At 46.7% G+C, this 12,349-nt stretch overlaps 1 protein-coding gene across 1 annotated transcript in view; it reads right to left on the minus strand.

The window, feature by feature from the left end:
* Nucleotides 1–12,349, minus strand: part of PCSK6 (proprotein convertase subtilisin/kexin type 6) — a 178,546-nt gene that overhangs the window by 145,071 nt on the left and 21,126 nt on the right. The window contains exons 4-6 of the mRNA XM_040493412.1: nucleotides 11,959–11,992; nucleotides 4,706–4,710; nucleotides 2,025–2,129 (exon numbers count right to left, since the gene is read on the minus strand). Of these exons, the coding sequence (XP_040349346.1) occupies nucleotides 2,025–2,129; nucleotides 4,706–4,710; nucleotides 11,959–11,992 (144 nt within the window). The remainder of the gene's footprint in view (nucleotides 1–2,024; nucleotides 2,130–4,705; nucleotides 4,711–11,958; nucleotides 11,993–12,349) is intronic.

Consider the following 12,349-nt stretch of genomic DNA (forward strand, 5'->3'; position numbering starts at 1 on the left):
ATGTTTTTAAAAAGGGGCTGGTATATATATACCAGCCCCTTTTTAAAAACATTCCTTCCAGTTCCATGGTGTGAACACACATAGGTATAATCACAGCCCCCTATGATCAGATGAGAGGATGTATGTTAAAGTACTCAAGCACATAGTAGTCCCTTAATAAGCATCAAATTCTCTTCCCTGCTAGGAAGCAATAATGGGATTAGCATAATGTTTCATATCTACTTCCTTCATTTAAAAAAAATTTTAAATGTTTATTTATTTATTTTTTTAATATTTTTTAATGTTTATTTATTTTTGAGACAGAGAGAGACAGAGCATGAACGGGGGAGGGTCAGAGAGAGGGACACACAGAATCTGAAACAGGCTCCAGGCTCTGAGCTGTCAGCACAGAGCCCGACGCGGGGCTCGAACTCACGGACCGCGAGATCATGACCTGAGCTGAAGTCGGCCGCTTAACCGACTGAGCCACCCAGGCGCCCCAGATGTTTATTTATTTTGAGGGAGAGAGCACATGCATGTGTGAGCAGGGGAGGGGCAGAGAGAGAGGGAGAGAGAGAAGATCCCAAGCAGGCCCCACACTGTCAGCACAGAGCCTGATATGGGGCTCGAACCCACAAACCATGAGATCATGACCTGGGCCGAAGTCAAGAGTCGGACACTTAACCGACTGAGCCACCCAGGAGCCTCATATCTATTTCCTTCTATCTATCCACCCATTTGTTCGCCTACGCACCAATAAAATGAACTCAGAAATATGTACATGTCTGCCTTGTCACAGTCCAATGACATGAATGAGTTCCATGAGGACCACTTTCTCATGTGCTCGGAATCAGAGCATCACAAAGGTAAGCCCTGGAGAAGGGTGTGGCGGGTACAGTGTCCAGGGATAAACCATCTCTCCCACCCATCTGTGGCTCAGCCAATACAAAAGGAGCTACAATTGTCAGTTGGGGGTGGCCTGGGACAACACCAAGAACCCATTTCTCCATGGAAACTTTATTATAAATATTCTGTGGGAATAGCTGAAATAGTATCGTGAGCCAGCTTGGAAGCTCAAACTAACATTTTAGCACATTGCTTTCACGAGAAGGCGAGTTCCATGTTCTAAAACTATGATTTACCAATAGCCTCATTTGGGGCTGCTACCGCTTCTCACATGAATTTCATTTTCCCTCATAGCACTCATCACCCTGTGATAGATCACATATTTTTCTACTTACTGCCTCATTTTCTATCAGCCTGACCACCCACTCCAATGACACCACTATGGACAGAGCCTGACACATTGCTGGGATTCCAGAATCACCTGCTGAATGAATGGAGTCATCAAAAGCTAACTTGACCATCTTCAATTTGTAAGCTTACCAGGATCTGTTTTGACTGGCATTTGTGAAACATTAGTCTCAAATCTATGCAGAAAGGAAGTATCATTAACCACCCAATAAACATGAATTACATGAAAACTTAAACTGTCAGCCTCTTTGCAAATTATATTTGTCTTACTCTCAAAGATCACATGAACTTTTAAGGGGAAAAAAGTTATATTTACTGCCCAAGTTTTAAAATTCATGGTAACCATTAAGACATGTGTTATGACAACCGCAAAAACATCTTTCGGCCCAATCTCTAATTTAATCATTAAAACACTGTTTTGAATTCCCTGGTCTTTTTGCTGTTATGGGTGATATTCAGATATTTATCTCCTCTAATTACAGTGCATTCTGTTGATTTCTAAAGATGTAAAATATCAACAGATCTATACTCATTTGATTGTTGCTTCGAACTGAAGCCAATTTAAATTCTCCAGTCTGACAAGGGACCAAATATTCTGAGCATTCAGATGGTCTGATTTGTTGCTACACATCTGTCTTGTTTTATTCAAAGTGGACAAAGAAAACTAACGACTATGTAGAACCATATTAAAATCAAGGCTCAGCTCTTTTTAGAAGCACAGACCCAAACGAAAAGCAAACAATGCTCTAGGCCTTAGGAAAGGGTCCTGTCCAGAGAGTAGAGATCTGTACCTGGGGGTCCATCCTGAGGAAGGTATGAGGGCCTCTGCTGCTCAAAGTCGATCTTTTAAAGGTTTTGCTATGATAAAAATGGTAGTAATTTTCCAGGTTTCCAATCTGCAAAACAAGAAGCAGGACACTATCAGTTAATACAGTCTTAAAAACAGCTTCAAAAATCCTCTATCCCACAAAAATCTTCCCTTTCTCTTAGAGACTCATTCTGCTCCCAAAGGAAACATACCCTCCGTTATGCCTTCCCACTCATCTCTCTGGCATATAGTTGGTATTTACAAACATGACGGTGGATTTAGACAATCCTTTTGGGATAAACAACACAGGGTCGTGATTCCAGTGAAGCAAATCTTGTATTAAGTGCCTATCATTTAAAATGTGTACTATCTTGGCCATGTTCATTTAGGGCCAAGCATCCCTGAAGTAGCTAAGTTAGTGTCAAGTCAGGCTTATACCAAAATATTCATTTATAAACAAACTCCATCTTCTCCACCCCACGGGTAAACTGAAAGATCTAAGAATGAACATTCGCTCCCAAGCAAAACAAGGGAGCCAAAGAAAACACGCACGTCCATCTGCTTGGGGATTGTGAAAAGGTCAGATGAGAACATCCAAACCCCCAGGGTGTCCCAATTTTCTGCCAGGGGTGGTTTGTCGAGACAGATTTCAGCTTGAGGGCTGGACAGAACCAAGAGAAGCAATGGATGTGGCCTTCGGGACAGGCAGGCTCTCATGCCTCAGTGACCCTTGAGTATCAGGACATTGTTCTCAGAAGACCTGTTTTTTGTTCTGACTTTCACTGGTTGTTGAAACTAGCTTGTTGGTCACCATCCTTGAAAGCAGAGCTTCTTAAAAGAGGTTGGACTGAACATTATACAGACTTTCAAGTTGCCCTTCTCAGCCTAAACCATCCTAGTTTTCTTTTCCAGCTTCTGATCAAAGGGAGAATTTAAGACAATCTGTCCTCTAGGATGGCACATGTGTGGTGATTACAATATGAACCTGGTTCAAAACCTTCCCTCTCCCTTCACCACCACTAGCCATGTAATCTTGGGCAAGGACATTCGCCCCCTGTGAATCTCGATTCCTTATGTGTAAAACGGGGACAAAACTACTTAGCCACTGGAGTTCAGTACAACTAAAGTCTGAGCAACGCCCAACAACCTTTGGCTACACCTGCCTCGCTCAAGCCATTTTGTCTGCTGTGACCTAACCCCATGAGGCTTGACCGGCCCAGGCAGAGACCTGGGGGGATGTGGATGCTCAGAGTGGCCATTTCCACAAGATGAGAGCCCTCCAGCCCTCGTGTCCACCCATCCCAGCTGCCTGGCTGTCTCCTGTTCTTGTCAGGAGATTCCCATTTAAAAATCCTCCTTTTTCAGGGCACCTGGATGGCTCAGTTGAGCATCTGACCTTGGCTTGGGTCATGATCTCACGGTTTGTGAGTGTCAGACCTGCATCGGGATCACTGCTGTCCGTGCAGAGACCGCTTCAGATCCTCTGTCCCTCGTTCTCTGCCCCTTGCCTGCTTGCGTGGAAGCTCTCTCTCTCTCAAAAATGAACATTTTTTAAAAATTAAATAAAAAAGGGGCACCTGGGTGGCGCAGTCGGTTAAGCGTCCGACTTCAGCCAGGTCACGATCTCGCGGTCCGTGAGTTCGAGCCCCGCGTCGGGCTCTGGGCTGATGGCTCGGAGCCTGGAGCCTGTTTCCGATTCTGTGTCTCCCTCTCTCTCTGCCCCTCCCCCGTTCATGCTCTGTCTCTCTCTGTCCCAAAAATAATAAAAATAAACGTTAAAAAAAATTGAATAAAAAATAAAAAATATATAAATCCTCCTTTTTCACTTAAACTTGCTCCTGAGTGCTCTGAGTTGTAAGCGACAGCTTACAACTATGGAACACTGAATACTATTATAGTCATGAGGATTAAATAGGTATCATGGGTGTTCAACAAACACTGGTCGGGATTCTCTTTCTGGCTCCTCCCCACGGCTCCTCCATTCCCCTCGCTAGGACCAGGATGCTTTAGATTTGGCCCAATCTGGGCCCACATTCCAACTCGATCCCTTCCTGCGGGTGACCTGGGCTTCAGGCCCTCTCTGAGTCTTAGTTTCCTTGCGAAAATAGTAACTACTGCCTTGCAGGGTTGCTCTAAGACTTAAATTACACGAATATAGGAAGATCTAGCAGAGTGCCCAGCAGGTAGTAAGTGCTCAATAAATGGTTTTCTGCAATTAAGATTCTCAGTTCATGTTCTACCACGGGACACCCCTTCTGCCATCATAAACCTCGTTATTTCGGCCCCATTTTGCACAAAAGCACTTTTATTTCTCCTACAGATGAGTCACCTTGCTCACTTCTTCAACAGAGTTAATTGCTAGATATGTCAAGCCTCCTCCTAACGCATGCCAGAGCTGTGATTTAGAGCCAGAAGCAATAATGGAGTCTTAACTTACAGCAGTATTTAATCAGCATGTTTGCTTCTAAGCTGCCACCATCCCTGGGAGATGTTTCACAACTCCTGGCCTTTTAACTCTGGGCATTCAAGTCAATTCCCATCCAGGGACGTGGAGAAACTAAGAGGTGAATCAAATTTGCTGGCAAAGGGGTGGATTACTCGCAGAGCTGCTGACCTTAAGCAAACCCGTGTCAGGGCAGCCCTGGAGGTCATTCAGGGCAGTACCTGGCCTCAGGGCAGCCAAGCCAGGCCAGAGGTAGCCAACCCCACCGCCACCCAGCTCCCTGCCTTTGAGCCACCATGATCATCCTTAGCAATGGTGTCCAGGGTCTGAGCTAATGAGGGCTGCTCTCCTCGAGCAATCCATGGGAGGAACAGATGCTCCCCAGGGCTGACCTGGCAAACCGGCCCCAGTGGCAGTGGTGACCAGTGCCACATCTGTCTGGAAGTGTATGTCCAGCCCAGCATAGGGACTGGGGGGTTTGGGAAGGACCACTCCCAATGTAGAGGAGAAGGGGACACCAGCCAAGGCTGTCCTCCTGCCCCTGCAAGGTTAGCTGCAGAATAAGCTGGAATGTGTTTCAGAAAAACCAGTGAGGGGGTCAGATCACCGGCTGTTCATAAATCTGACAGCAGCTGCAAGGGTCCCTGAAATTCTGAACACCTCTCTCCACCTTCTGGGTCCTTATGGAGAGTTGGCATGAGTGGGTGGGCAGCAGCCACATTCCTTCCTCATGGCCAAAGATTTGAGGCCAGATAGTGTGATTCAGGGCAGCACAGGACAGAAAGTACTGGAATTACTGTAAGGGTAAGACAAGGAGAGGATGGGGCACCTGGGTGGCTCAGTCAGTTAAGCATCTGACTCTTGATTTCAGCTCAGGTCGTGATCACACAGTTCATGGGTTTGAGCCCCCACATCAGGCTCTGCACTGACAGTGCAGAGCCTGTTTGGGATTCTCTGCCTCCCTTTCTCTCTCTCTCTCTCTCTGCTCCTCCCCCACTCATTCTCTCCCTCCCTCTCTCTCTCTTTCCCTCTGTAAAAAATAAGCATTTAAAAATAAATAAATAAATAAATAAATAAATACTCATTAATTCAGAGTAGGCATCAGAAAACTATGGTCCATAGGCCAAATCTGGTCTATCTCCTGTTTAGCTTACTTTTTTTTTTTTTTTTCGGTGGTAAAATATACATAGTATAACATTTGCCAGGTTATACCATAGTATAACATTTACCATTTATCAGTGTGCAGTTCAGCGGCACTGAGTACATTCACAACGTTGTGCAGCCAACGACACCCTCTGTCTCCAGAACTTTTCTCTCTCCCCAAACTGCACCCATTTCATGAACTCCCATTCCCGCCTCCCCGCCAAACCCTGGCAAACTCCATGCTACTTCCTGTCTCTGTGAGTTTGATGGCTTTAGATATCTCATATGAGTAGAATCATTTGCCCTTTTGTGACTGGCTTATTTCCCTAAACATGGTGTTCTCAAGGTTCATCCATGTCATGACATTTGTCAACACTTTCTTCCTTTTAAAGGCTGAATCATATTCCCTTGTATTTGTATACCACATTCTGTTTTCCATCCATCCATTCATGGACACACGGATTTTCGCTTCCTCCCTTTGGCTATTGTGAATAATGTTGCCATGAGCATGTGTATGCAAATACCTGTTCATGAACCTGCTTTCAATGCTATATACACCTTGTGTTTTTATCAGTAAAGCTTTATTGGAGCACAGCCACACCCATTCATTGACCTACTGCCCATGGCCACTTTCATATTACACTGACAGAATTGTGTGCTACTGAGACCCTCTGGCTCAGGAGCCCAAAACATTTCACATGTGGCCTTTACAGAAAATGTTTGCCAACCTGTGATTTATGGCATTTGCTGCTGAGCATACTTTGGGAGTCCAGCAAAGTCTCTGATGGTGAACATGGCTTCTCCAAAAGTTGGGGACCACCAGTCCACATGCTGAGGGGCTCTGCTTAGAAACATAGGTGCAGCTGCTGTCCCAGCACCTGTGGCGTCTCATGTGGCCATTGAGCTGCCCTTTCTCCAGGAGCCCTCTTTGTCGGATGCCCCAGGAGGTCACTCACATCTGTCTGACTCACACTATCCTGCCCTCTGCCATGGCCCTCCCCTGGTATCAGGCATGGGTCAGGAATATGAGGTTTTCATCATGGCCAAAAGGTCAGAAAGGATCAAGGAGGGGGCAGTAGATGGGTGCACCTGACTGCTCATGGAACACAGCCAAGCGAAAGTCATCTCGCTTGGCTGATGCAGCATTTATGATTTAGGAGCTATTTCCTACTTCCTTCTCCTCCCCCACCCCATCTAAATATTCCTCTGGCTCTCACCTTGCCTGCCACCCCAGTTAATGCCCCTCCCAGCTTAGGGAGCTGCTTTTTAAGATCTCCAGGTACCCACATGAGCTAAGAGGACAGAATGGCTGGGAAGCCTCCATTCTCTAGCAGCATCATTGGGGACATGGCCACTGGCCTGGTTAAACGTAAGGGACATGTCCCACGTGTCCCTGTCACATGGTCCTGACCTACAGAGAAGGGAAAGAACCTTGGGAATGGTCCCATTTTATAAATGGGAAACCACCCAGGGAGTTATCCCCAGTTGTTACTCTCAGGGTTTCCCAATTCCTGAACCAACAATCCCTCCCACCCCACCTGGCCACAGATGAATAGGTGACAACATCTGACACCAAATGACACAGAGAGACACAAATTAGGGCTTAGGATTATTGCAACACTTTTGGTACATCTTCAGGGTCAAATGGACAAGAGCTGGAACCATAAGGATAAATAGAAAAGCTGGGGCGGCATAAAGACTTGAATTCAAGGTGATCTTGAATTCACTTTCCTAAGTGAGGAAATATCATTATTTTGATATGACTTCTGCACTGATATTAAGTAGCTACTCCTCCCAACTTGGCAGTCTGGGCCATCCTGTGCTGCTGTCCCTCAGCCACGGCCTGGGACAGTGTTTACCCCAGGCCTCACTGGCCTCTGGGAGTCACCACTCACGTGCTCTGTGTACCGCTTCTCAAGCCAGTATCGAAGCAGCCTGCCTTTATAAGCATGGGGTGAGTGGCTTCCACAGAATATCGCTGTTTGAGGGTGCTGGCAGTCTCCTCTTCCTTCTCCTCCTTGACAATGAGAGAGAAATTCTTCCCCCAGCATCCTAGGCTGTCTGCCTGTCCTGCTCAGCTCTGAGCCCTTCCAGAACCTCAATTTGCTCTCCATCAATGAATCTGATCTCTGGTGTGCAGAGTGTTTTGTTTGTTTGTTTGTTTGTTTTTTAAGTCACAACATAAAATTTCAGTGCCTTTTCTCTTTCCTGTCCATGGTATTTTCACAATGCATTAATTAGAGCCAGTCTGTTAGTAACCCCCTCCAAGAATGTGAACAATCTTCTGAATATGTAACACTCAGGTCTCTTTACTCAACACTGATGTGTAATTATACACATTAGTTGATAAAATTGGTAACATCATTAAAACATCATTAAAAACCCTGCTAAACGTTCTCGGCCAGAGCATTGGGAGAAATGAGATCAAAGAATCCACAGTGAAGACAGTTAAAGCACGGTTTCTCTTTAATGGGGTACTCTATTTTAACAAATCTAGATGGGGCGCCTGGGTGGCTCAGTCGGTTAAGCGTCTGACTTCGGCTCAGGTCATGATCTCACGGTTTGTGAGTTTGAGCCCCGGGTCTGGCTCTGTGCTGACAGTGCAGAGCCTGCCTCAGATCCTCTGTCCCCTGTCTGTCAACCCCCCAAATAACTAAACATTAAAATAAATAGGTAAATAAATAAATAAAAAGTCTAGATAATGTCTGCACATGGTACAAAATATACATAGTACAAAAGCACACAGAGTTCGCAGGGAATGGCAATTCTCCGTCCTTCCCATCTCCCAGCCACTGAGGGTCCCCAACATTTACTGGGTGCTCCTGGCTCACGTCAAGAGCAGCTGGCACTTGCTGAGCACATGCCATGTGTCAGGCAGTAGGAGAGCAGTTTTAGATGCCTTCACTTGTTTGACTGTCATGACGTCCTTATGCTATCCTCACCCTGAAGCTGGGGAAACTGAGGCACGGAGTGGTGAAGTAACTACTTCAAGACCATATCTTGAGTGAGTAGCACAGTGAGGACGTGACCTCGGAGTTCCCATTCATAACCATCATGCCTTCTGCCTCTTGCCACATTCACAGCATTGGTTGCCATGGGGGGGTTCCCGGTCATCTTGGTTCTCATCCTCGATAACAGGTGTGTTCACACAGGGCCAAGTGGCTCAACAGGTGTCCACTCTCCATTTCAAGCAGAAATCCTGAGAGACATATATTCCATGCACGTATCTATTCCATTACGTCCACATGTGAGCGTATGTGCCCATGTGTACACACGGATATGTGTGCTTATGCATATATATGCACGCATGTATATATGTACGCATTCAAACATGTGTGTATACATGCATGTTCACATGTATATGGATGTGCAGTGTGCAATATATGTGTACATGTATATGGATGTTTGTGGGTATATATATGTATGCATTCAGATATGTGTGTATATGTGTGTGCATGTATGAGTGTGTATGTATGTACACAGAGATGTGTGGGTGTGTGTATATACATGTATGTGCATATTCAGATATGTTTGTATATGTATGTATACAGTTGCCTGGGGTGTTTATGCAAGATTCACAAATAAATGGCTCTGAAATGCAACCAGGAAAGTCTTTGGTTTTCCCACAGCCCTGATATCCAATAGGACCTCCTGAGGCTGCTATTAATTGCTCTAATTCAGAACTTCTGGGTCTGAGGGCCACCAAGGCCACTACCTTGGTCAGAATCACCTGATAGCATGAATGCTGGCTGTGAGCCAGGCCCACCCCCAAATGAAGGTTCCGGCTCCTGGGGTCCCGGCTGCTGCCACACACGGGTATGCCAAAGCCTCTTCCCAGGATACGCTGAGCTGTATCCAGGGACTGTGTCGAGTCCCTTTCCAGGAGGCTGCCCCTCCCTCGCTGGGCCTTCCAGGCTAGCTCCACACCAGCTCTTCTGGGAAGCCTCTCCCACCCACCTGGGTCCCGAGCACATCTGTGCTGTACAGGCTGAGTCTTGCGGGGGCAGGGTCACAGCCTCACCATCTTGGTTTCCTTATTCCAGGCTGAGCATAGAGGGGAGCAGCCCCCAATGTGCATGTCCCAGATGACTCCCCACCACAACCAGAGCCACAGCTAGAGCCGCCATCTTGAGGTCAGCATCTTCTTGCCACCCTCACCTCCTTCCAGATCTGTTCCTCCTCTCTAGGAGTCCCTTGTCTTGGTAAATGGTGCCACACCTTCCACAGGTGTCCAGTGTCACCAAACCCTCTGGAAGTGACCTGCTGAAAGTTTCTCAAGCCTGGCTGAACCCCATCATCCCCACATCAGTGTAGGTGGCCCCACTGCTCTACTAGGACCAAAGCAGGGCCCTGGCTGGCCTCTGACCCTCTTCTGCACCATTGTACTGCCATTCCTACCCCAGCCCTGCCTTCCCTTCCACAACAAAGCCTTGGCCCCTCATGGGGCACATAAGAATCTCCACCACTAGGCCAGGCCACCTCTCTGGCCAAAGGCCTGGCCCTGGTGGCATCACCTCTGTCCTTGGGTGCTGCAGTTGTGTGTCAGCCCCTTCACACCAATAAGACTACCTCCCACTCCATTTTTAACCATCACCTGAGCTATCACTGCCTCCAGGAAGCCCTCCTGGACCTTCCAGGATCAGGTCTGCACACATGTGGCTATCATAACCCACCTTCCCTCCATCCTTCCATGGTAAGCTCTCAAAGGCAGGAACTGTCATCTGTAAATCCTCAGGCCCTGGCAGTGTCTGGTGCATGGCAGAAGCTCAAAACATATTTGGTGAAATGAACAGATTTCAAGTGATACTGGAAGGACACACACGTCTTCCCCTCTCTGCCTTACATATAGTTGTCCAGCGTGGCCCTGGGGCCAACCAAGACCCCGTGCCTCTCAGCCCAGTGACTGCTGTCTTGCCTTTCAGGTTCTCTCTAAGCCTCCCCTCTCATGACGGTGCTGAGGCTGTGGAGTCAGGCAACCATCTACCCGCTGTGTGGCCTGGGCTAGGCCCCATGCAGCTCCTCTGAGCTCCACTCCCACGGGTGCAGGCTGAGCGAGAGGCCATGCAGGACTCTGCACTTCCATCCAAGTGGCCTGGCACCCTTCATTCATGGCAAGCTAACTGGCCTTGGAGAGGAAGACTCTTGGGGACTACAGGTGGGATGAGTATAAACAGCTTGCAAAGCCAAACAAGGAAGGGGCAGAAGCCAAGTGTGTCGGGGGAGAGGCCTGGGCTGGGGATGTTGACAGGAAGAGCCTCTCTTGTCTCGTTTTGGTTTTTCGGGTTTTTTTTTTTTTCCTGTAAATTTGAGTATTTCCAGCTTCAAATCACCTCCCTGCTCATACAGGGCAGGTGTGAGGCCTGAGGGATCTGCGGGTGCTGGCGGCTGGGGTGTACCCTGCCTTCCTGAAGAAAAAGAAGATGATTTGTTGTTTTCTGCAGATCCCAAGGAATGGTAGAGAAGAGCCCCATCTAATATATTACGTTTGATTTGCAGCAAAGTCACTGAGGAGCATGCCAAATCCACCCGAGATGACATCGGATCGTTCCAAAGGTCCAGCCGCCCACTCAGCCCTCCAATGAACGTGACCTCAGATGCAGGTGTGGTTCCCTGAGCTCTCAAGTCAGCACGCTGGGTTGGGGGGCTGGGGGGTTGGCTAAATGCACGCTTTGGTCAGTGCACAAAAATGCCACTCCCACCTCCCCAGGCTCACACAGTTAAATCTGCCTCACGGGAACAGCTGATAAGCAGCCACGAAATGTCACGATCCAAGGTCTCAGAAATGAATGGGCTGTAGATGAGACATCTGACTTTGCAAAAAACTCTTCACTTTATCACTCCCAAAGCCTGCCCTTGGCTGGAAACAGATGTTTCGAGCCCTGTCTGCTCGCAGCTGCAGCATGCCGGCTTCCGGACCTGCTGGTCTTCAGGGCTGGCCTCTTCTGAGGGCCTCTGGCTTCTGGGGAAGAGTCTATGTTTAAAAGTCACGGGCATCAGAGTTCAGTTATATAATAGTATTGATCCCAGTTGGTCTGCTTAAGAAAAACATAACTAATTAGAGCCTATAAAAAAACCTACACACCAAATTAATTCTGTCTTGCTCTGGTGACTCCTACCTGAAGAAAGTTATAAATATAGATGGCCACTGGACCTATATTTAGCCAGAACTGAGTTACCTGGTATTTATAATTAAGGAAGTCCAAAGAGGGAGAATGGACATTTTGTTGTTATTTTTTAAAGCATTAAAAAAAGAAGAAAAAAAACCTGCTTCCCATTTCGGTCACATATACACATAGCAACATTCTGTTACTGCAATAATTACAATTCTGACCCAAGTTAAGATTATTGCACAATTTCCTAGTCTCCTAAAATTACTTTCTTCAACACATATCCACCCAAAGCATGCAATTAAACTGCTCAACTTCCTACAAATTCCTGAAAAATCATTAATTTTTACTTAGCAGCCTTCATTTTCTCTTCCCTGAAGTTGCCAAACCGAATGGTCTGGCCTCCTATGAGGATGTTTATATATTATATATTGCTTGTATATATTATATTATATATCTGGCCTCAACATATACCTTTAACACTCACAAAGAGTCATCTGAAAAACTCTACAATCTTTACTTTGAAGGTCTTCTTTTTTTTTTTTTTTTTCAACATTTATTTATTTTTGGGACAGAGAGAGACAGAGCATGAACGGGGGAGGGGCAGAGAGAGAG

This window comes from Herpailurus yagouaroundi, unplaced genomic scaffold (genome assembly GCF_014898765.1).
Source record: "Herpailurus yagouaroundi ecotype Mexico unplaced genomic scaffold, PumYag 185, whole genome shotgun sequence".
NCBI lineage: Eukaryota > Metazoa > Chordata > Mammalia > Carnivora > Felidae > Herpailurus > Herpailurus yagouaroundi.